Source organism: Ailuropoda melanoleuca, chromosome 8 (genome assembly GCF_002007445.2).
Source record: "Ailuropoda melanoleuca isolate Jingjing chromosome 8, ASM200744v2, whole genome shotgun sequence".
NCBI classification, from domain to species: domain Eukaryota; kingdom Metazoa; phylum Chordata; class Mammalia; order Carnivora; family Ursidae; genus Ailuropoda; species Ailuropoda melanoleuca.
The window spans coordinates 64,002,658-64,027,974 of NC_048225.1; the positions used below are offsets into that span (position 1 = coordinate 64,002,658).

Genomic DNA, 25,317 nt, shown 5'->3' on the forward strand with positions numbered 1-25,317 from the left:
TCTCAGTTGGTGCTTGGTAAAGATAACTGGGAGGAAGGGAAGGAGGGAGGGAGAAACTTTGTTATAATAACAGAAGAGAGCTCATTTGTGCCGCAGGGGAAGTTTGCACACTCCCTCCTGCAAACGGCAGCTGCAGTCCAGGTTTCGGACTTCGCCAGACTGATCGAGCAGTGGGTGTAGAGGCGGTAGGACGAGAGCTCGCACGTGCTTCAGGGACGCATGGCTTGCTCTGTGGACGGACAGCAGGAACCACTACAAGACCCCAGATTAAAGACATATTGACCCCATCTTCCTTAAGGACATAAGGATATAAAGTAGTTCTCTGAGAATTTGGGTTTATGTGGTATCATTTAATCTGTTGGGGGGCTGGCTTATTTTCATTTTTAAAAAATCAAATGTGATAACACTAATAAGAGTCGCACTTACAACGTGCCAGACACTGTTTCCAGAGCTTTCTATATCATTGCTCATCTTAATCTCTGTAACGCCTCTGCGATGGAGGTCCTGTTGTTATCCTCACTGTACACATGAAGAAACTGAGGCAGAGTGGGGTTAAGAACTTGCCCCAGGTTACACAGCTAGTTAAGTGGTGGAGTCATCCAAACCCAGGATAGCGGACTCCAGATATCCTCTTACCCATCACGTTATCCTGCCCCCCAACCTTATCTCCCGGGCCTGCTAGGAATTTCTGGTGCCAGACACCAGGTTGGGGGCGGGGGGAGTGTTGCTGAGACCTACACGGAAGGCGCGGGCCCACAGTGTAGGTGCGGCACACTTCTAGTAGAACGCCATGGCAGTATATTTGGTCTCCTTTGCAACCCTTGTGTTTATAGTATATGCATTTTAAAATACCATTCTGAGAAAGGGTCCATAGGTTTCACTGCCAACAGGGGGTCCAGAGCGCACAAAAGGCGAAGAGCCCCCAAGGCTTACCTACAACTGTTGTGCCAAGAGCGTCTCTGATACAGATCTATTACGTTAGTTTTGATAATGAGTAGAATTTGGCTATTAACAGGTACTATGAAATGATTATCTTACAATAGATTCAATGGACCAAAGAAAAACTGATGAACGACTCAGTTGTATTTGTGGATTTCTTGGATATAAACAAGCCTCATAGGAAAAAGATCTATCGGAATACCAATGACTATAATAAACTTGCCAATGTACTGAATGAATTCCAAATGAAGTTGAGCTCCACGTCTTTGGAGGTACGTACAGAGACGTGCTGCGTAGAGTCTGAGGAGTGCTGTGTGTGTGTACGTGCACGTGTGTACACACAGGTCACTTATATACACGCAAACGCACAGAGATGGGTATACTTATTTCACAGCAGATATTTTCAAGACGTGTGTGTATAAGAAGGAGGGGCACCTGGGTTGCTCAGTCCGTTGAGTGTCCGACTCCTGGTTTCAGCTCAGGTCATGATCTCAGGGTCCTACGTCGTCGGGCTCCGTGCTCAGCAGGGAGTCTGCGTGGAATTCTCCCTCTCACTCTGTGTGTCCAGACCAGCAGCAAGGAGCAGCACCCCTGTCACTGCCGTCGTGGACAGACAGGTGTCGGACTGGAGGCCCCGACAGAATCACAGATGCCTCACCCCATCTCCTGGGACTCTTCTCTCACCACAAGTCCCACCCCAAGACAGCAGCAGCAGAACAGGCCCGATGCTGTTGTTCTCCTCTTCCTTCTCTCGAGCCTGTGACTACCCCAGTCTGCTCACAGCAGTACTGGCATAGAGACAGTCCTTGCTATGCAAATTTATTTTTCATAAATATGAACCAGTTTACTGGGTCTAGGTTGCTGGATTACGAAATTGTCACTCTTGTTCCCGAATCCTTGCATGTAAACTGCAGTGAACGTTTGATTTTTCTATGCCTGTAAGCAGTTTATTTGTCCCATTTCCTCTGCTAGATTTTTCATTCCATGGTATTGTTCAAGGAAGCCATAGAACACATCGCAAGAGCTGCGAGGGTCCTTCGGCAGCCTGGGAGTCATATGTTACTGGTAAAAATTTAAATTGTTCAAATACCTTTAAGTTTCAAAATAACAATTGGGGGAATCTGATAAAGTCTACCTGGCTTACAAAAGTTTTATTTATGCAGACTTTCTGTTTGTGAAAGCTTGCAGCCACTGAGTCCCACAACAATGTGGTCTTCCTCTCTGGAGTTTGCATAAGAAATTTATCAGCATGTTAAAATGCTTGTTTTGGGAAAGCATTTGACGTGACTAGAAGTGACGGAGCTGGCAGCGTCTCTCGCATATCCTCAGCAGGAATGTAGTGTCTGTGCAGGTGGATCTTGACCTTGAAAATAGTACATTTCCTGCAATATTGATTAGAAACATGAGTCTTTGCACAAAGTTCTGTTTCTCATGAAAACAAGTGGGAGTTAAATTCTTGGAAAATCCGCAAATAACTTGAATAGAGAAAAGCTTTCAGAAGGCTAAATAAAATCCAACACATACAGCCAATTATAGCAATCACAGTATTTATGAATATTTAAGCTATTGTTTATGCCTATTATTTATGTATTTTATACTTTTGTTTATATCTAGTTATTTAATTCACATCAATTTTTCCCAAAAGGACTTGTTTTACATTCAGAACTACTAGAGCTGTATTTAAACAGACACATTTAAGACTAATTAAAAGGAATTTAAAAACTAAAAAGAGAATTAAGGCAAAAATACAAAAAGCAAATATTCCCACCACCGAAAACTATTCCTTTACTAAGCTTGCCTGTCTCATAAATGGAGACCCTACCGCTCTAGCCAGAAACCCAGGAACCCCTCATCCTGGACACTTTTCTGTCACACCCCACACTCAGTCCATCAGTACTGGCAATGCAACTTCCAAAATATATTTCAAGTCTGCACCCAAAATATATTTCAAGTCTGCACACTTGTACGCATCTGGATTGCCACCACGCTACCTGAGGCACTGCCACCGCCCCAGGACTCCTTCCTCCCATATCTAAAATAGCAGGCTCTCCCCTCCCCTCAGCTCCTGTCACTCTGTCCCTTTATTCTGCTTTTTCTCCCTAGACCTTAGCATTATCTGATCTTATATATTTAATTTTTCATTTATTTATTATCAGTCTCCACATTTAGCACACAAGCTCTGTAAGATCTATGGTTTTGTCTATTTCAGTTAATAACAGGTTATTTTTTAACTCCCAAATGGTATATACTCTGTTTGGTATTTTTACCACTAAGTGACATTATTTTCTAATAACTGAGTTTACAGAGAGTTCTCAATTCTAAAATCCTAAGAATGCATTCAGAGCAATTTTTAAAAACCTAACACTCAACTGGAAACTTGCCTCTTTAACAATACTTTCTCATGACCCTATCGTCCTATCAGAGCCCCTGTTAAAAATACAATTTAAAGCATGTTAAGTCCCTGTTTCCTCTCTGATCCTGTGACTGCTTTGCCCAATTAAACATCATCGATAGATCTTTGCTCTGGATTCACTTGTGTAAAATGGTAAGATAACTGGAAGCTGACCTCGCCTGCAAGGCTTCAGCAGGGACTAGTAGCTGGAGGGAGCATAATGACTTGGTAAAGAAACTTTAAAACAGATTTTAAAAAATAATCATGATCTAGATTGGTCAATTCAAATGAGATTAGTTGAATAGATAAAGAAGTAAAAAGCAAATCATACGTGACTTGTTAAAAGTAGACATTACTTAGTTCAGCTGGATTGTGTTATTTAACTATCCAGAACAAGAAAACAAGCTTCTAGAAGCTGCCCTCCTCCCTTGGCTCATGACCCGCCTTCTCCATCTCCAAAGCCAGCAACATGCCGTCTTTCTAAGCCTTCATCAGCTGTCACATGTCTTCCTTTGTCTCTCTATCTGACCACAGCCAAGAAAGATTCCCTGTTCTTAAGGACTCATGTGTTTAGACTGGGCTCAACCAGATTATCCAAAATCCCCATTTTAAGGTCCTTAATTTTAATCACATTGGCAAAGTCTCTTTGCCATATAAGGTAATATATTCACAGGCTGTAGGGATCATAACATGATACATTTTGGGGTGAGGGTGAGGATGGCAAAGATATTATTCTGCCTACCACAGACAGTATATTTTTCGTTTAACTGCTTTCAAAGATAGGTGCAAAAACAGTAATTACAAAACTATTGTTAGGCTTATAATATAAAGATTTAGTTAATAAAATAATAGCACACAAGAGAAAGGAGCAAATGGAGCTATATTGGAGCAAACTTTCTGTATTTTACTGGAATTAAGTTAATATTAATCTGGAATAGTTTGATAAAATAGCCAGTGTAATTCCTAGAGAAACCATCAAAAAAAAACCCTCAAAAAATACATAATGTAAAACAACAAAAGAATTAGAATAGAACTCTAGAAAATATTAACACCATAAGAAGGTAGTAAAGGAGAAACAAAGGGGGGAAAAGACATGAGACACTAAAAAACAGCAATATGGTAGATGTAAATCAAATCATATCAATCATAACATTAAATATAAATGTACTAAATGTTCCAATAAAAAGGCAGAGATTGGAGGACAGGATTTTTTTTTTAAAATCCAATCATATGTTGTCAACAGGAGTTGCATTTTAGACTCACACAGAAGTGACTGAAAATGAAAAGATGGAGAAAGATAATTCATGTCAATAATTCCCATAAAAGGGTTGGAATAGGTTATACTAATATCAGACAAAATATACCTTCAGGGGAAAAAAATAAGTGTTCTGAGAGAAAAGAAAGATGTTATAATGATAAAACCATTAATCATCAGAAAGATATGACAGTTATAAACACACACACCCAACAGCTAAACCCCAAAATATGTGAAGCCAAACAGATAGAATTGAAGAGAGAGAAATAAGCAGTTCAACAGCAATGATTGGAGTCTTCAATATCCCCTCTCTCATTGTTGGAGCAACTAGATATAAAATCAACAAGGATATAAATGTCAACAATCCTGTAAAACAATTTGACCTAATTGACATAGAAAGCAGAGTCCTGGGGCACCTGGGTGGCACAGTGGTTAAGCGTCTGCCTTCGGCTCAGGGCGTGATCCCGGCGTTATGGGATTGAGCCCCACATCAGGCTCCTCCGCTATGAGCCTGCTTCTTCCTCTCCCACTCCCCCTGTTTGTGTTCCTTCTCTCGCTGGCTGTCTCTATCTCTGTCGAATAAATAAAATAAAATAAAATAAAATAAAATAAAATAAAATAAAATAAAATAAAATAGAAAGCAGAGTCCTTCCAACAACAGCAAAATACGCATTCTTCTGAAGCACACATGGAACATTCTTGAACATAGTCCATGTGCCAGACTATAGAACAAGCCTCAATACATTTAAAAGGATTGAAGTCATTCATAGTATGTCCTCAGCCCACAATAGATAGAATTAAAGTAGAAATCAGTAACAGAAAGAAATTTGAAATATTCACAAATACGTGGAATTTTTACAACATACTCCTAAATAACCAATGAGTGAAAGAAGAAATCACAAGAGATATTGAAAATATTCTGAGATAAATGAAAACATAGCATACCCAAAGCAGTGCTTAGAGGGAAATGTATATAAGCTATAAATGCCGGGGTGCCTGCATGGCTCAGTCATTAAGCGTCTGCCTTCGGCTCAGCCTGTGATCCTGGCATTCTGGGATCGAGCCCCACATCAGGCTCCTCTGCTGGGAGCCTGCATCTTCCTCTCCCACTCCCCTTGTTTGTGTTCCCTCTCTCACTGGCTGTCTCTCTCTCCATCAAATAAATAAAATCTTAAAAAAAAAAAAAAGCTATAAATGCCTATATTTTTAAAAAGAAGAAAAACCTCGAATGACCTAAGCTCCCACATTAGCAAACTACAGAAGGAAAGAAGACTAAACCCCAAGCAAGCAAAAAGAAGGAATTAATAAAGATGAGAGAAGTGGAGAACAGAAAACAGAGAATATCAACAAAACCAAAGGTTTGTTCTCTGAAAAGATGAACAAAATCGACAAACCAAGAAAACAAAAGAGAAAGAAGAGTCCATCATTAAAAATTATTGAAACCAGGAATTAAAGAGAGGACATAACTACCAACATTACAGAAATAAAGGATTATAAGAGAACAGTATGAACAACTGTGTGCTGGCACACTGGATAGCCTAGATGAAATGGACACTTGCTGGGAAGACACAAATGACTGAGCTAAAGAGATAGGAAATCTGAAAAGACCTAAACAAAGAGATTGAATTGGGAGTTTGAAAACTTCCTGTGAAGAAAAGTCCAGGGCCAAACGGAATCACTGGAGAATTCTACCAAACATTTAAGGAAGAATGAAATCCATCCTTCACAAACTGTTCCTGAAAATAGAGGGGAGGACAGCTCCCAACTCATCCACGAGGCCAGTTATCACCTGATACCAAAACCAGACAAGACACATCACAGCAAGAGAAAACTACAGACCAATATCCCTTATGAATGTAGTTGTAAAATTCCTGCACAAAATATTAGCAAACCAAATGCAACAACACGTAAGTATCATAGGCCATGACGAAGTAAGATTTATCCTGGGAATGTATGTTTGGCTTAACATCCAAAACACAGTAATGCAATGCACCATATTAATAGAATACAAGGCAAAAACCACATGATCATTTGTGCAGAAAATGTGTTTGATAAAATCCAGTACCATTAATGATTTTTTTATAATTAATCTTATTTTATTATATTATGTTAATCACCATACAGTACATCCCCTGATTCTGATGTAAAGTTTGATGCTTCATTAGTTGCGTATAACACCCAGTGCACCATGCAATACGTGCCCTCCTTACTACCCACCACCAGTCCATCCCCTTCCCCCACCCCCTCCCCTCTGAAGTCCCCAGTTTGTTTCCCATAGTCCATAGTCTCTCATGTTTCATTCCCCCNTGTGGAGAAAGGGGATCCCTCCTACATTGTTGGTGGGAATGCAAGTTGGTACAGCCACTCTGGAAAACAGTGTGGAGGTCCCTTAAAAAGTTAAAAATTGAACTACCCTATGACCCAGCCATTGCACTACTGGGTGTTTACCCCAAAGATACAGACGTAGTAAAGAGAAGGGCCATATGCACCCCAATGTTCATAGCTGCATTGTCCACAATAGCCAAATCATGGAAGGAGCCGAGATGCCCTTCAACAGATGACTGGATTAAGAAGCTGTGGTCCATATATACAATGGAATATTACTCAGCTATCAGAAAGAACGAATTCTCAACATTTGCTGCAACATGGACGGCACTGGAGGAGAATGCTAAGTGAAATAAGTCAAGCAGAGAAAGACAATTATCATATGATTTCTCTCATCTATGGAACATTAATGATTTTTTTAAACTCTCAGCAAAAAGGAATAGAAGGGAACTTCACCAACCTAATAAAAGGCATCTATGGGAAACTTATATGCTTAATGATGAAAGACTAAATGTTTTTCCCCTAAGACTGGGAACAAAACAAAGATGTTGTCTCTCACAATTNTTTATATATTTATCTGCGAATAATCTTTTTTTTTTAAAGATTTTATTTATTTATTCGACAGAGATAGAGACAGCCAGCGAGAGAGGGAACACAAGCGGGGGAGTGGAAGAGGAAGAAGCAGGCTCATAGCGGAAGAGCCTGATGTGGGGCTCGATCCCATAACGCCAGGATCACGCCCTGAGCCGAAGGCAGACGCTTAACCACTTTGCCACCCAGGCACCCCTCTCACAATTTCTATTCAACCCTACACTGGAGTTTGTATCCAGTGCAATTAGATAAGAAAAAGAAAAGGAAAAATAAAAGGCATTCAGATACTTACTTTACAAGAAGTAAAACTATCTTCATTCACAGTCCACATGATCCTGTTTATAGAAAATCCTACGGACAAACTACCCAATTAAAAATAAACAGGGGCGCCTGGGTGGCACAGTGGTTAAGCGTCTGCCTTCGGCTCAGGGCGTGATCCCGGCGTTACGGGATCGAGCCCCACATCAGGCTCCTCTGCTATGAGCCTGCTTCTTCCTCTCCCACTCCCCTGCTTGTGTTCCCTCTCTCGCTGGCTGTCTCTATCTCTGTCGAATAAATAAATAAAACCTTTTTAAAAAATAAAAAATAAAAAAAATAAACAGACACCTCACAAAAGCAAATAAAAAGGTTCTCAATATCATTTGTTGTTAGGGAAAACAATGTGATACCACTACATGCCTATTGAAGTGACCAAAAATTTTTTTTAAATGGATAGTGGGAATTGCTAGCAAGGATACAAAGCAACAGGAGCTCTCATTTATTGCTGATGGGAATGCAAAATGGCACGGTCACTTGGAAGGATAGCTTGGTGGCTTTTTACAAAGCTAAAGATAGCCTTACCATATAATCTAGCAGTATGCTCCTATGTATTTACCTAACATATTTGAATACTTACTTCCTCACAGAAACCTTCCCATGTGTAATTATAGTGACTTTATTAAAAAACTAGACACAACCAAAATGTCCTTTGGTAAGTGATAAACTGGGGTACAATGGAATATTATTCAAAGATAAAAAGAAATGAGATATCAAGCCACAAAAAAGACATGGACAAATCTTAAAGGCATATTGCTAAGTGAAAGAAGTCAGTCTGGAAATATTACACACTGTATGATTCCAATTATATGATGTTCTGGAAAAGGCAAAACTATGGTGATGGTAAAAATATTGGTGGTTGCCAAGAGTTTGGAGAAAGGAAGAAAGGTTAAACACAAGATATTTGAATGGTGACACTATTCTGTGCAATGCTGTCATGATGAATACATGACACCAGACATTTGTCAAAGCCCATAGAACTTCACAGCACAAAGAGTGAACCTTAGCGTATGGAAGTTTCGAAGGTCTGGGGAGTCCCTGGATGGAATGCAGAACGTGAGGAAACAACCAAACTGTGTTACCGTGTGTGCAACAATCTCCCTGAGGAGGGTGGGAAGGAAAGGAACTAACCTAAGGAAATTTGTCAATGAGTGGAGTCTGTAAGACTCAAGGCAAAAGAAACTTATGTAAGCGCTATACTGTAGCTAATAAAGTAGTTTCCTGTGGGAGTGCGGTCACCATTCTGATACCGCTGTGCGTATATATCACAACTGAGGAACTAAGTAAAGGATGGCAGGTGGTGGGAGCCACTCTTCTCACTGTTGGAGTGGGAGCTTACAGATGAGCAAGGGGAAGAGGCTAAAATGATCCATATGCTGATGGATGTGAGTTGAAGACAGCAGTTGAACTCGTGCTTGGCTTCATGTATATGGTTCTATACAGACATATTTATAGGAATGTGTGTATGCAAAGGTCAGCATACAAACATGTTTCCTTGCTGTGTCAGCCAAGAGAACCTGGCAAAATCCCCAGCCGTAACAAGCACACCCAGCACCCAGGTCTTGGTTTCTTTTCTTTTCTTTGTTTATTTTAATTCAGTTAGCCAACATATAGTACATCATTAGTTTCAGATGTAGTGTTCAGTAATTTATCAGTTGTGTATAACACCCAGGGCTCATCACATCACGTGCCCTCCTTAACTCCCATCACCGAGTTACTCCATCTCCCTACCCCCTCCCCTCTAGCAACCCTCAGTTTGTTTCCTATAGTTAAGAGTCTCTCATGGTTTGTCTCCCTTTCTAGTGACTTCCCATTCAGTTTTCCCTCCCTTCCCCTATGACCCTCCACACTGTTTCTTAAATTCCACATATGAATGAAATCATATGATAATTGTCTTTTTCTGACTAACTGATTTCACTTAGCATGATACCCTCTAGTTCCATCCATGTCATTGCAAATGGTGAGAGTTCATTCTTTTTGATGGCTGAGTAATATTCCATTTTGTGTGTGTGTGTGTGTGTGTGTGTGTGTGTGTGTGTGTGTGTATACACACCACATCTTCTTTATCCATTCTTCTGTTGATAGACATCTGGGCTCTTTCCATGTTTGGCTATTGTGGGCATTGCTGCTATGAACATTGGGATACAGGTGCCGCTTCGGATCACATTTGTATCTTTCAGGTAAATACCCAGTAGTGCAGTTGCTGGGTCATAGGGTAGCTCTATTTTTAACTTCTTGAGGAACCTCCATATCATCTTCCAGAGTGGCTGCACCAGCTTGCGTTCCCAGGTCTTGGTTTCTAATACCATTCTTCAACAAAAGGGTCAGGGCTCCTGGGAAAAATGGCTTACCATAGGGCTGGCACAAGAAATATACTGTGTTGAGCATGGAGTATCTTGTTGTGGCAGAAAGGAAGTGTTTTTAAAAATCGCAATGACGAGAGAGAGAAGAGCCAACTAAAAGAGTCCCCAATGGCCGTACCCCAAAACAACAGCATAAATAGAGTAGTACTGGATAATAACTCAAATATAAGTATCCAAGAGTCGATACATATCAACACATGATTAAATAAATAAACAAATAGGGGGAAATGGACAAATCTCCCATACAGAAAAATTCTAAATAATGTGTGTAGATACTCTGCCCTCAAGGAATTGGAGCATAACTCCGCACTCCTTAACTGTGAGGTATGAGTGATTTCCTCCCAAAGGATGCAGTAGGAAAAGGAGAAAAACACGAACTTCACAGTGGAGAAGCCTGACATACAGCACTTTATCTAGGTGACCAAGGTCAGCGTTAACAGTGCTAAATCAGGTTGATAAATGGCTCTTTATCCCCGTGGTCTGCCCTCCCAGAAACACATAACCCCCATCTAGTTTAAAGGAAAACATCAAGAAAATCCCAACCGAGAGACGTTCTATAAAGTGCCTGACCGGCTCACTTCAAACCCATCAGTGTCATCAAAACAAAACAAAAAAGGAAAGACTGAAACTGTCAGTCAAGAGGAACCTCAGGGCATATAAATAGTAAACGTAATGTGCCCTTGATGGGATCCGGGGACAGAAAAAGATGTTAGGTAAAAACTAAGTATGGATTCTAGTTAATAATAATGTATCGATACTGTGTCATTAATGGTAACAAATATACTAGCTAGATGTTGGTAGGGGAAACAATGTGGGGCATATGAAAATTCTCTTTTCTATCTTGGCAATTTTACTGTAAATCAAAAATTCTCCTAAAATCAAAAAGTTTATTATTTTAAGTGGACAAAAGATTTAACTAGATATTTCACCAAAGAGACATGAATGCAAATAAGCCGGTAAGAAAACTACTCGCCGTCATTAACCGTTCGGGGAGGGCGGTCTGGAAGCGTGGAAACACGGGCACTCACGTGCTGGCAAAGTGCCACGGCAAGTGTAGGCAAGGCTGTGGATGAGCCAGAACTCGCACATTTCTTACAAAGTTAACTCCAATGGACCCTTTAACGGAGCAGTTCCTTTTCTCTTTATCTACACAAGAGAAAGAAAAACAAATGTTCGACCTGCACGAAAGTGTCCTGAGCACTAGTAGAATAGCCGTGAAGTGGATGTCCTCCCACGTGGCCGTCTGCAGCGCCGTGCAGTGGGATACTACTCAGCAATAAAAAGGAACAGACTACTAACAGATGCTACCACGTGAAAGAACCACAAAACCATCATGCTAAGTGCGGACGCAGATACGGAAGACTCATATTTACCATTCAGTGGCTGGGAGACCTAGAGGGACAGGAAGCCTACTAATGGTTGTCTGGCACTGGGGTTGGAATGAAGACTCACTACTCACAGGCCTGGGGGATCTTTCTGGGGCTAGAACTGTTCTAAGACTGGATTTACCGGTTGCAAACCTGTAAATTTACTAAAAATCATTGAATTATACACACAAAAAGAGGTATAGTCTGTAAGTTATACGTCAGCAAAGCTGCTAGAGCAGGTAATACTTTGTCATTATTACCAAAGAGCACCTAAGTGTTTATTGCTCGGAATAAATAGGAAAAGACCTATCTAAATTCTTCTACGTGAAAAGTCAAATCCTGGCAGTAACATAATGATTTATAAACCTGTCGATGCTATTTTTTCAGATTGTGTTATCGTTCCAGTCAAACTGTCTCATATATTTCAAGAGACTATACAGAGAAAATGTACATGAAAGCCCTATTGGACTTTGATAAATACTTTCGTTATACTTCACGTATTTCCCAAAAAGGTTATAAAAGGTATTTTGCTGAGAGGAAACTATGCATTTCAAGGTGTCTGGGACACACATAGGAATCATATGTTGGATTGTTCTTCTCACCCAGGTAGGAATAGACGGCTGTGGGAAGGAGACCTGTGCCACCCTGGCCTGTTACTTGACAGAATGCAAACTCTACCGGGTGCCCACGTCCTACAATTACCCCTACATCGAATTCAAAGAAGACTTTAAAAGGGGCTTCATTCAAGCAGGATTAGAAGGGAACCCCACTGCTTTGATAGTTGCTAGTTTAAACCCAAAGCAGGTGAGCACTTTTTGTCTTTCGCATTTGCTAGCATTTGCCCTGTAAGTAGTGCCCGCCCCCCATTTCATATTTGAAAAGAAAGTATAGGCCTGCCAGCCTGCCCTGGTTTTGCCACTGTTCTGCCCTTCCCCACTCACAGACCACAGCGTCTGTGTTTGTCCTCTTGCTGCGGAGAGTTCTGCAAAAGCATTTCTGTCTTTAGAATTTTCATTTTAATTGGCCATGAGAAGTAATTGGCCCATGTAGCTAAACTAGCTTTGTAGCCTGCAAGAGGCTCCAGCTTCCCCCCCTTCCCCCCCCTTTCCAAAAAAAAAAAAAAAAAAAAAAAAAAAAAATCTCGCAGGATAGGCCTTGTTTACATACAAGCAAAAAAAATGCTAATCACCCAAAGCCTGTGTTAACCTGTTATCTGGAGTAAATGATGCCCTTCCGCAGCCTAGACGTAATCAGGCACGCTGTCTCCCATTCAGTGTACCTTGTGGCAACCTTGCACAGCAATACTGTTTATTCTGTGCTCCAGACTCATGTAGTTACGAGCAAGCATTGTTTCAAAGTCGCATCTTGTTTCTCTCCTCACACTGGGCCTCTCTCCCTGGGGTTGTGGTTTTCCTGCATATGGAATTTTGAGAGTAAGTCCCTGTGCTGTTTTGTTATCTGCTGTTCTCTGGAGTGTCCAATTTTCCACTTTAATTATATTTAATTATATGTCCTCCCTTTCCCAAATTTAAGTACTGTTCATCAGCTTGAGGTTTCTGTGAGATACTTTTCTGGATTCGGATGTCACTTCTCCCATGCCGGAAACCTGCTGTTCTAATTTAAGAAACCATTTTTCAGAAACACACTATCAGAGCTGGGCTGGACGTGCTCGCATGTCATTCGGGACTTCAGGGTCACTGGATCTCTTCTCCACACTTCCACCTTTTCCCTGACCACAGCATTGCTGCTTTCCATGTGAATCCAAAAAACCGGGTTATGACTGTGTTAAATTAACATTTGTTAAGTGGAGCCCAGGGTGCTGGATGGTGATGCACAGTTCAACAGAAGACCACGAGAGAGATTGAAACGGAGAAGTTTCTTACCCGTCCTGGAAGAAGTACACAGCATGCCTCGAGGGGCCACATGGGGAGGTCAGGGCAGGGTCAGGCAGGAAGAGGCGCAATCCAGGGCCCATGAGTGGCGTGACTTGGGCTCCCAGGCTAGGGCCTGATCGGTCCGCTCACACCTAAAGAGTGGGGTTTTGGTTCGCCCCATGCGGGTCTGTCCGAGGGGCACATAAGGCCCACGGGCCCTGGGAGGCAGGGGCAGCTGCTGAGCACAGGCTGTCGGGGAAGTCCTACCAGCGGCCAGCACCCACTCGCCCCTGCGGGCGGCTTGCACGAGGGGCTGGTGTCAGTGCAGGGTCCCTGGAGGCTGCTTGGTGAAACGAAGCCAATGCCACGCAGCAGCACCCCAGGGTAGCTAAGCGAACCCCCTGACAAGGAGGAAAGGTTCAGTGTGTTCTCTGTCAGTCGTGGGTGAGACAGGAGATGAACCAGCCCCACGTGGCTCTGTCGGCCCATCCTGGAGGCTGTCCTCCCGCTCGCTTTCCTTCCGCACCCGAAACACCGGGAACCGTGAGGGTCAGAGAAGGAGCCTGAGGAGGGGGTGACGCTAAACGTGCTGTTTTAGGTAAAGCTTGGATTTACTCCCCGTTTTAATAAAAACTCCTTCACTGCTCTTGTCCTGGGTCTCAATTTGGTGTATTCAGAGTGAAAAAGTAAGTACTTTACTCACTCCTGATTTGATATCTGTTTCACCTAAGGAGTTGTTAATGGAAGATTTGAACAGCCTTCTCAATTTGAGGAAAATACCGGACCTGTTTGAAAACGAGGAGCTGGACTCCATTGTGCTAAGGATGCAATCTTTTGCTGAACGGTCTGGTCACGTTGATAACAGGCAGTCTCTGCTTGCTTCCTTCCAGAAGGTACTCTTTTGTGGCTTGGCTTTATCAAATTATCATGTTAAATTGAAAGTAGACTACGTTTATAATTCTGTACCTAATTTTCACGTTGGGTGATTTTTTTATTTTTTATTTTTTTTTTAGTTCTTTAAATGAGTTTTTAAAGTTAAAACTAATGACTGGATCCCCGCACACAGACACTCTACACCCTTAGGGAAATCCAAGGTCAGCCAGGATCTGGGCCTACCTGGCTCTCGGTGGCTGAAGAACATGATAACAGTGAGAGGCAATGACAAGAGAAATAAGACGCTGGGTTTATTTCTTACACTGACCTCCCTCCCTGACCATGGTTGGCAACAAGTCCGGAAAGGCAAGAGATAAGAATTCTTGCATCCCTTTGAATAGCCCTGGAATTGGCCGGGGGGTGATGGGCACAGACAGAAATAATCCAGACAGAGCAGGTGATAGTCAGAAGGAACTCAGCAGTGGGGTCCATCTGGAGAGAGAGTCCAGACCAACGAGGTAAGCTTTCCACGAATTTAAGGCAGTCGACTGGCCAACCGCTCACCAGTGAGAGAGAGAGGAGAGAGGATCACCCCAACCAGACATCCAAATGGGCAGCACCATAGACCAACTTCTTTCTTGGGCCAGTTCCTTTCGACAGTGGGGTCATCTGAGAATTGACCTGGCCCATCTTCCATCCTCAGTGGACACTTAGTGATCCGGCACTAGAAGATGTAAAAAATTCCACAAATTCCACAAATACACAGTTGAGGGAGAACAACGTCACATGAATGGATGCTTAGATTAGGTTATATTTTTAAATGCAGTCATCCTGATAACTTGTTGCCCTCTAGTGCCCTGTTACTAAATTGGTTTACATAGATTGTGATTGGCAAGGAAGAGCAAAGAATTTCTCATTGGAGAACAGTGCAGTCCAGAAATAAAAAATAAAGCAAGAATCCCAGTTAGAAATCAATTTTGATTATTTGTATGTCTGTTTTATACCACACTTCCAAAACCGATTTGAAGTGTCTTACAGTAATAATAGTGAATGCGTACTTGAAACCACTAACACTATATGTCTTCAAGGAGGAGTTTGGGGATGGGTAAAGCAAAGAGAGGTAACTTCATTTTTAATTTAAGCATTTCTCGCTTGTATGAATTCTACATTGAGCAGTTTGATTTGCTTTCATACATTTTTTAAAGAAAAAAGGAGGAAAAAGAATCTTACACTTTCCTCTTCTTTCAGCTTTACCACACTTCTTTGGCAAAATAGGTTGCTTGATCCTCAAACATCTTATCACTTTGTACAAACTGAGCTGTTTGCGTTGAAAGGAACGTTGAGTCCCTGAAACTGCTGTCGGTGATGTGGTTTCACTGAAAGCGACACAGGACATCGGGAAGGACTGTGCGCCCATGCCAGTCCTTCCGAGTGACCAGGAACGGCAGCCACACAGCCGCGTGGGGGCAAGGATGCGGGAGGATTTCACAGAAACCAGCGCTTTGCCCAAGCCCTGCGAAACGGGAGCGGCTCTAATTCCGCATGGCACTAACCCTTCGGGGGCTTGTGCCTGCCTCCCTCGTGCTNCTTCGGGGGCTTGTGCCTGCCTCCCTCGTGCTCTGCCCATGACATCGGTGTGTGTCTGTGTCTTCCGGCTATCATTCCTCTGACCGGTTCCCACACTGAGTTCCGGGCATCTTGGTGGCCAGCAGCCCAGAGCAGAGTGAAGTACAGCCACCCCCCACCTGCTGTCAGGTCCCCCACTGAACAAAACTCTAGCACCACACCCGCCCGTGTGACCTGGTTCATAGAGGGGGTGTTCCAGGTCTTGCAGAGCAGAACCCGGCCACTTTCCTCACGAGAGCTCCACAGGATTTGCAGTTTCCTTTGGCAGGTGCTCAGGGGATTCCATTTGAACACATTACATCTTTATTAATTTTCAGAGGATCCATAAGAATCTTCATATTTTCATGACCATGAGTCCGGCGGGACCCACCTTCCTCCAGCATTGTAGAGCCTACCCTTCGATGATCGCCGCCTGCACGATCGACTGGTATGAGAAGTGGCCAGAAGCAGCCCTCCTTGTCGTAGCCAATTCCTTCTTAAGAGAAAAGGTGGATTTAAAGAACAGAGAGGTAAATACAACCCTTAAAGAATCGGACCCAAGGAAAGATTTCAGGTTATTAACAGCACCTGGCAGAACTGTCTCTGAATGGTAGTGAGTCCTAGGTAGCCAAAAACAGGCAGCTCTGGGCAAAACCATGAAATAGGTCAAGGCTTGCCTTGACTCTTTATCAGTTCCCCGTCTCTTTTGCCCCCTGACCCGTCCCGATTCCTCACTGCCTGGGTCTCTGCACTGTCTTGCCCCATGGTGAGCAGCAGGTTTCCTTGAAGCCAGGTGCCACGCTGCTGCCTCCTGAGTACTTCCTGTCGGTCTCTCTGGCTTGGCTACAACAAACCACGTGCGAAATGAGCCCAGAATTCATGAGCCATGGCACGCATCTTATCTAGTGCGGCCCCACCGAAGACCCGTTGGGTGGTGACAAAGGAAGCTATAAAAGCAGAGAGGCCCAAGACTCAGCGCGGCACCTGGAAGACGGCTTGCGGCCTTACTTGGCAAGCGTCCAAGGAAAGCGAAGGCCAAGGCTAGAGTCAGGGTCGAGTCAGGAAAAAAAATGCAGCTGAGTTAAATGGGACCAGGTGATTGGCCAGCCTTGGTGGCTGCAGGTGGGCACCAGGGCTAGGTTGTGTCTCCGAATTTTCTCTAAAACTAAGCGAGGGGCACTTTTTCCTCTAGTTTGCCCATCCACATATCAGTATATCCTTTGAGGATGTAAGGACATTTTTGCAGCTTTATGTCACTCAAGGAAGAGAAGTGGAGCCTCTTGTAATTGATAACCTACTTTAGGAAAGGAAGATAGATTTAAGAGGAAAAAAAAAAAAGGCACCATGACCCCGGGCTATTGGTGATAGCCCCCCTAAGTCCTTGGATGGCTATAGCAGAAATGAGGGGAAAGCCTAGTAGGTTGTCTGGCATGTCCTTAACCACCAGCCCTGTTGCCCCGTCCACCTGAACACCGTCCAAACCACTAAGACATCTCTATTATTGATCCCATTTACCCAGGGCCTTTTTCTATCTTCCCATATCTCAGAATGATAAACCGTTTCAAGTTATTTTCTCTTTCTTTATGTATGTTTATTTTTTTTTAAAGATTTTATTTATTTATTTGACAGAGAGGCAGCCAGCAAGAGAAGGAACACAAGCAGGGGGAGTGGGAGAGGAAGAAGCAGGCTCCCAGTGGAGGAGCCTGATGTGGGATTCGATCCCAGGACTCTGGGATCACACCCTGGGTTGAAGGCAGACGCTTAACAACTGAGCCCCCCAGGCGCCCCTCTTTATGTATATTTAGATTGCTTTATCTTGATTCTTAAAAATTATTATCCTGCAGAACTTAAAAGAAAAACTTGCCCCAACGTGTGTCCAAATCCACAGAAGTATAAAAGACTTGAACACGAAATACTGCCAGGAAACCAGAAGGCATTATTATATCACTCCCAGTAGCTACTTGCGGTTCATGGATACATTTGCTCACATTTTGAGGTCACGAGAGAAGGAAATGCAAACAAAGAGGTAAGACTTTGAAACCAAATCAGAAATACATACATATATATTTTTTTTAGTTGGTGCTTTTATTTGTAAAAAGAGACACAAATACAAAAGAAGGAGCCCAAATCTGCCTTTCCTATGGGGGGAAAAGGCAACAGCTGCACAAGCCCCTCAAAGAGGTAAGGCATTCAAGGCTCCCCGTTGGTCGAGACAGGGCGGACACACACAGCCGGGGAAGAGGTGTTGAGCCGTCGTTAGGTTGCGTCGTGAAAGCAAGAGCAGCCACAGGTGCCACCAGCCATGTCCCTTATCCCAGGGACAACACCAGAGTAATGGAAGCCCAATGTCACAGACAGCGGGATGCCCTGGTGCTGCGGACCCCGTGTCCAGCTGCCCCTGGGAAGGTGGACGAGGAAACACAACGCAGCAGGTTTCTATCTGATCAGAGCCCCGGCAACACCGAGAAACCGTGTCCTAACGGCCGCCCAGTAAAACGGACACGTGAGTGGAAATGGCCTTGTAGGACCTGCCCACGAGCATCCCACGCTCTCTGCTCCAGGAGGCCCACACGGTGTCCTGACAAGACCTCGAGCAGTTGCGGTGAGGCCTGCATGACCTGCGTGGTGGCGTGAAGACTGCCGCCNCTGCCCCCCCCCCCCCCCGGGCGGAGCTGCTGCCCTCCGGCAACATCCTCCAGCCTGGCCTGTGTCCCGCTACAGGAATTGGGGCCACCCAACGAGACACCCTCATTAACAGTACTGATAGGGACTTGACGCAAGTGCGTTCTGTGTCTTCGGTGACACTGGAGGACAGTGCCCATGACTCTGACTCCGCAGCCAGGCTCCTGATCAGGAGCCAGGCCAGTTAGAAATGCCGTCAATCCGGGTGCATCAGCGTTGGCGGTCACACATACGCAGCCTCGCACGTGCTGCAGGAAGCCCAGGACAATGGAAGTTTCTCCTCTCCGCTCGTGCTAGAGCCGTCAGTTTGCGTCTGGCAGAGCAGCGGAGGCCAGAAGCAGTAGCTGCCTCTGCGGCGGCCTAATGCGAAGGCAGCATCCGGGGCTCATTTTCTGATGTTTTTGTTAAGAAGGCCGGGTGGGCCACGGCAGATTCCACGTCGTTCCATGTAGAGCCGCCGCTGGAGTCCGTGAATGCGGCGAAGCTTCAAGGAGTCCTGTTAGGTTAGAAGGTGAACCTTGTCCTTTTCTTTGAAGTAATAACTCTTCAGTCCTGGAGATAGGGGCTCCCGGGTGGTTTCTCCAAGTTCCTAGATTGAGCTTTTTGTTGGTCGGTGGTCACACTGAGGGTGATGACAGCGGTCTGGATAAATTGGCCGGATGCCCCACACATAGGAGTCGAGATTAGGGGGTCCTCCTTCCACCTCTGACTTCCAAGTTTCCAAGGTGTCCCCTTCCCACCACTGGGGAGGGGGCAGCTGCTGCCTTCCACCCGCAGGCACGTGACGGCAGTCGGTACAACCAGTCCCTGTCACGGCTGCTGCTTCCCTTCCCCGTCTTGCCCGTGTCCCACCCGCACCGTCAGCCCAGACTCATCTCTAGGTGGCTCCGTGGTGTCTATTCCTTGTGCTAGCCCAGAACGTCTCCCACCCCCGATGTGTGGGTCAGACCAGGAACACCTTCAAACTGTCACCTTATTCACATGGTCATTATCATCGTGATCCATAACTGCTCACATCTCTCAAGGTGGTAAAAGAAGCACCAGGTTAAAGGTCCCCACTCCCCAGCTCCTCTTTGCTACTTGCAAATTCCAGCAGCTCCATTTCCCAGGGGTAGACATGGGAGAAAAAAAAGCTGGGAGGGTTCATTCTGGGGTCTGGGTCCCTTACAGCCAATCCACATCTCTTCCCCACCCAGAATGCATAATGAAACATTCCGTTTATAGGGGAGGGAAGTCCCGACCTGCCTGCCTCACGTGTGTGCTGCCCGGGGAGCTGGGCTTCAGTGTTCCTAAGAGTTCATTTTATTTTTAATAGCACCTGCTTCTTGGGGGTGGGATTACAGATTAATTGCAAGCAGTGGCTGACACATGCAGCTCACAACAAATAACAACCCTGTTTACGTAGGTGAGTGATACGGACATGTATTTTAGGAAGATCACTCTGGCACTAGAATGGGGGATAAATTGGAGAGAGAGAAAACTCAAAACAAAGATTTGAAAGCTATTGTAGGAATCCAGATGAGACGTTTTGAGGACCTGTCCAAGGCTTAGAGCAAAGAGGGAAATAGCAAATGCCCGACAGCATCCGTGTCACTGACCATGTACAGGGCACGGCTAACAACATCCTTTTAGGTTAGGAAAGTCCTGCTAGAGTCAGGACTAAAATTTTGTTGGCTGACGGATTTGTAGTCTGCTGGTTTTACAGTATTTGTGTTTATTTACTTTATTCCTTACAAACTGTATGTTTTCAATTTTTTATCTTAACGAATGGGTAAATGGAAATTTTTCAACTTACCTCTTCTTCTTAAAAAAAAAACAAAAAACAAAAAACCTTTCACTTCGAAATAGATTCACTGGAAGTTGCAAAATAGTACAGAGAGGTCCAGCTTAAAGCTTACACGCAGTTCCCCCCGTCGTTACATTTTCCGTAACTGTGACGACATCAAAGCCAGGACGCAGGCATTGGTGCCACCTGTGTGCATAGCCCCACACCCTTGTGTCCTTTGTGTGGATTTGTGCACAACTGTTCATTGCCATGGCTGTGTCCCTTGGGCTGCCCCCGCCACCGACCACTCCCAGCGGCGCCGGCCACGGTCTGGTCTCTGTCTCTCCCTTCCCCTTACATGGGGGAACAAGATGGGCTTCACCCAGCATCACACCTTGGAGTTCCATCCAGCTGTTGCCTGTGCTGATAGTTTGTTCTGTCCTGTAAGCACCCCACGGTATGGATGTACCGGTTCGTGCACCAGTCATCCACGGGAGGAACTGGGGCTGTTTTCAGGGGGGCGTGGTTCTGAACGGAGCTGCTGTGAACATGTCTAGGGGAAATGCCAGGAGCGTGATCGTTGAGTCATACAGTGTGTATGCCACGTTGTAAAGAAAATTAACACCAAGTTGTTCTCCACAGTGGCCGAGTGTGAGGAATCCAGCTTCCCCGCGTCCTTGCAAACACGTGGCACCGTGCTGTCCATGTGCGCGCCTCTGCACCGGTGTGTCCTTTAATTTTAATGCCTTTTCATACCATTGGCATGTTTTCTAAATGGATTCTTTGATTTTTCTCATTGCCGAGCTTTTTTTTTTTTCTTTTAAGATTTTTATTTATTTGTCAGAGCACGCAAGCAGGGCAGAGCGGCAGAGGGAGAAGCAGGCTCTCCGCTGAGCAGGGAGCCCGATGTAGGACTCGACCCCAGGACCCTGGGATCATGACCTGAGCCAAAGGCAGATGCTTAACTGAGTGAGCCAGCCAGGCGCCCTCTCTTTGCTGAGTTCGGAGAGCTGTCTGCGTTCTAAAGAGGAGTCGTCTGTCGCATGTATGGATTGCAGATACTTATCCCAGCAGTTGCTTGTCATCCTCTGGACAGAATGTTTGTTTCAATTTTGATTAAGTCCAGTTTGTCAAATTTGTTTTTCTTTCTCAGTTATGCTTCTCTTGTCAAGTCTGTGAACTTGGTCCTGGATCCTGGAGACTTTCTCCTATGCATTCTTCTAAGAGCATCATAGACCCACCTTTTACCCTCCATTCCATGGTCCACCTTGACTTAGTTCTGTATAAGACATGAGGCTTACGTCCAGGTTCACGTCGTATAACCAGTCGCTCCACACCCTGTGTTGAAAACGTTTCCTTTTTCTATCACTTTTGCGCCTTTGTGAAGAGCTAGTTGACTGTGCTTGTGTGGGTTTGTTTCCGGCTTCTCTGTCTCGTTCTGTTGATGGACGTGCCTGACCCTCTGCCAGTACCCTGGTCCTGACGACTGTCACTACCTAATCAGTCTCACAATCAGGTAGAGAGGTGCCACCCACCCACTTTATTATTTTGCAAAATCGTTTTAATCATCCTAGTTCATTTGGCTTTCTATATAAATTCTATATAAATTTTAGAAGATCCTTGTCTGTATCTACAAAAAAAGAAAAAATCTCACCGCGATTTTGGTAGGCATCACGTTAAGTCTATGTATCAATTTGGGGGAGGATCGACATCTTTACTATGTTGTCTTCCAATACAAGATTGCAATATATCTTGCTTTGCCGATGTTTCATTACATCTTATGCCTTCTTAATACTTCTCCCCCCCTCAGGAATCATTTTTATATGGGTCTATCCAAGATCCTGGAAGCAACCACACTCGCTACAGATATGCAAAAGGAGCTCTTGATTCTTGGCCCTCAGATAGAGCAAAAAACGAAGGTATAGCTGGTTTGCAATCTCTTTTAAATATTTTATGGTTTAATACAGAGTGGTGTTGGAAAGCAGAGGCTCTGATACTTGGCGAACATGGATTAGGATTCCAGCTTTGTTAGCAGGCCGCTGGGTAGCTCTGTTGGCCTCAACTTTCTTACCTGTAAAATGAGCAAGACAATGGCAACGATGACAGCAAAGTAGTAACAGCATTACGTTGTAACCACTCAGTGTGACAGTAGGCCTACAACTAGTTGTAAAAGCTCACCTAGCATAATTCTGTCGTCGTTAGTTAAATCAGCCTGAACTATGCTATGGTCGCTTGCAGTCTGCAGCGCGTTCTAAAACACGACATGTGTCGCGGGAGATGATACTGGCTGTGGTTATCCTTTCCAGTTTAGTCTGTTCAAATGTATTTCAGGCTGATTTTGGTAAATATTATAATGAAATGAGCTTTATGACTTTTTCTTGAAACGAATTTCTCTTTAAAGAAGAGCTACCATCTCTCTTAAAATTCATTCTCAAAAAAACCGTGTGTCTCATTAGGAAAAGGAAGCCCTAATGGAAAAACTGCAGAAAGATTCACAAGTGGTGGAGAAGGTCCAGATGCTTGTTAAACAGGATGAAGAAATTATGGCCGAAGAAGTAAGAATTGTGGAAGAGTATGCCCAGGTAAACACTAAAATAGAATCGATCACAATTATTTGGATCGTTTGCAAAATGATTCCGGACGACTTCGTGTGAGAATTATTTTGATATCATTTCCTGGGGAATGTTCAGCCTAGTTGATGAAAATGTGGTTTTCATTTTTGATGGTCAAGTTCAGTTCTTTCAGCTTCATAACTCGTATCACCGATAACGTCATGAATATTTTTAGTGTTGCTATCAATTGGCATAAACAAAACTGGCATTTCAAGGTTTCTTGACTAATTTTAGATGCCATGTGGATTGAGAGCATTCACTAACCAGTTTTCCACCAATGTCTTCCTTAGAGAGTTGTTTTCTGATATTTTTATTTTCATTAATGTTAATAGTTCTTGCAAACTCAGCCAGAACCATTACTTTTTACAATGTGATTGTATGATGCATTCTTCTTTGTGTATTAGATTGTTAAACAGACAAGAGGCAGATCATAACCTCTATCCTCAATGTACTTTTTCCTCTTAATGAATTATTGCTTTTAGTATAATCTGAACATTTTCATCACATTTTGCTCCTCTAACAAAATCATCTCTATTGATTTTAACACTTTATCACTTTTGTGTTGTAGTTCACAAAGTTTTGTCTTAATTATTTATTTGTAAATAAGATTTTTAAATTATAAAATAAGGCACCTTTCATACATGTCTATGTAAGAAACCTCTAATTTCTCACTTATTTCACTGAAATACTCCAAAACATCTTTTTAAATGCAGTAGCTATTATCCCAAAACTTAGGAATTCTGATGGCTCATTTTTGCATAACTCCCATCCAAAAAAATGGACACTCTCTGGCACGTGTACAGTAGTGTGCACTGCATGGTCTGGTGTGTTCGTGAAGGAGTAAACTTCCATTCGGGGTAGGTATTGACAATCACCTGACCTTGCACTTACAGTCTCACACATCTGGTGCATGCAAGGGCTTTGCACAGACCAGATTCAGGATCGGTGTATTGCAAACCTTGTTTCTCCTCCATTACCCACGTAGCTCGGGTGCTAGGCCCCGTGGCATAAGTGTATATTACAATATGTCCCCTGGCCGAGCACCTTAATGTCCCATGCCCAGGAAAGCCGGAACAGGGGACAGCGAAAGTTTTTCTGGAAGTCATTCCTAATTGAGATAGCTTGCAATAACTTAATTATACAGACAGGTGACTGTGTGCAGACCCCAGACATGTCCCCGGCCATCCCAGGAACACCTGCCCTGAGAGGAAACCTGACTGCAGTTACAATGTCTAACTTTCACAAGCCTAGCGAAGACACGCGGTCCCGCCAACATTGGTGGAGCTCCTTCCAGGCCCCAGGGGGAGGTCTGGGCCAGTGAGGGGCTCTGAAGCTTAGGCTTCATTAGCTGGACAGTGACCCCCTGTCCCGGGACCACCCCTCGAATGAGGACCACCCCTCGTTGTTACTGCCCAAGTGCGCTGGAGGCCAGAGCCACACATAACTTCTCATCAGGGAGGGAGTAAGGCACCGCGCTTAGGACTCCAGCACGCGTTCCCGGCAGCGTAAGAAGCGTGTCGTGGAAAAGTCAAATCTATTTTCCAAGTTCAAAATGTGAAAATTTAGGGTATGCAGCCGCGTGCGTTCATACACGCTTGGGGGCCTCTCACTTTGTTGCAGGAAACTGCCCATGAAGTAAAAAGCGTGCTGCCGGCTCTAGAAAAGGCGGTCGTGGCTCTGAGCGCCCTGGATAAAGCCGACGTCGCTGAGCTGAGGTAAGTCACCTGGGTTTGTTGGGAGCTGGAAAAGCTCAACAGAAAACACAGATACGTGCTAAGAGGGACTGAGTCCCTATTCATGTATTTTTGGACGAAGTCATTTTTAGCCATCTTGATGACTTTACATTTGTCATTATGTGTGTTACGTGCTGTCTGTCGTCCGCGTTGTGGCGCCATCAGCCATAGGGCATGTCAGTGTTCTCTGTTCCCTCGAGAAAGAAAAGCTGCTGCCATCCAAGCTGTGCAAGAAGAAATGAGACGCTCCAAGGTCCAGAGCCTGATCCGATGTTTCTAGTTTGAATCTCTGGGTGCGATGCTCTCCGTTGGCATCCGCGGCCCAACGGAGAAGAAGACTCTGCTGTCACCTCTCTGATGGGTTGAGCCGTCCGTTGCTTACCGGAAGTAGTATTTCCATTGCCGAAGCAGGAGTATTTGTCATGGTGCTTTACCTCCGGGGACAGGAAGAGAAGAGGACACACAAGCTGTCACTCATCAGTGACTCTCCGGGGAGAGCGGCGCGTGCCACGGTGCCAGAGCCGTGCCCTGTGGCTGAATGTCAGGTGCGGAGAGAGACAAGCGAGAGGAGCCGGGCAGATTCTCCTGTTCGACCTCATTCACCGGAGCGTGTTCTCGCACATTCG

At 44.3% G+C, this 25,317-nt stretch overlaps 1 protein-coding gene across 1 annotated transcript in view; it reads left to right on the forward strand.

Moving 5' to 3' along the window:
- The window catches only part of DNAH14 (dynein axonemal heavy chain 14), a 363,900-nt gene that overhangs the window by 249,026 nt on the left and 89,557 nt on the right, over positions 1–25,317 (forward strand). Inside the window, exons 54-62 of the mRNA XM_034667630.1 lie at positions 1,044–1,211; positions 1,912–2,004; positions 12,154–12,351; positions 14,153–14,314; positions 16,238–16,429; positions 17,744–17,925; positions 22,157–22,265; positions 22,803–22,928; positions 24,579–24,673. Of these exons, the coding sequence (XP_034523521.1) occupies positions 1,044–1,211; positions 1,912–2,004; positions 12,154–12,351; positions 14,153–14,314; positions 16,238–16,429; positions 17,744–17,925; positions 22,157–22,265; positions 22,803–22,928; positions 24,579–24,673 (1,325 nt within the window). The remainder of the gene's footprint in view (positions 1–1,043; positions 1,212–1,911; positions 2,005–12,153; positions 12,352–14,152; positions 14,315–16,237; positions 16,430–17,743; positions 17,926–22,156; positions 22,266–22,802; positions 22,929–24,578; positions 24,674–25,317) is intronic.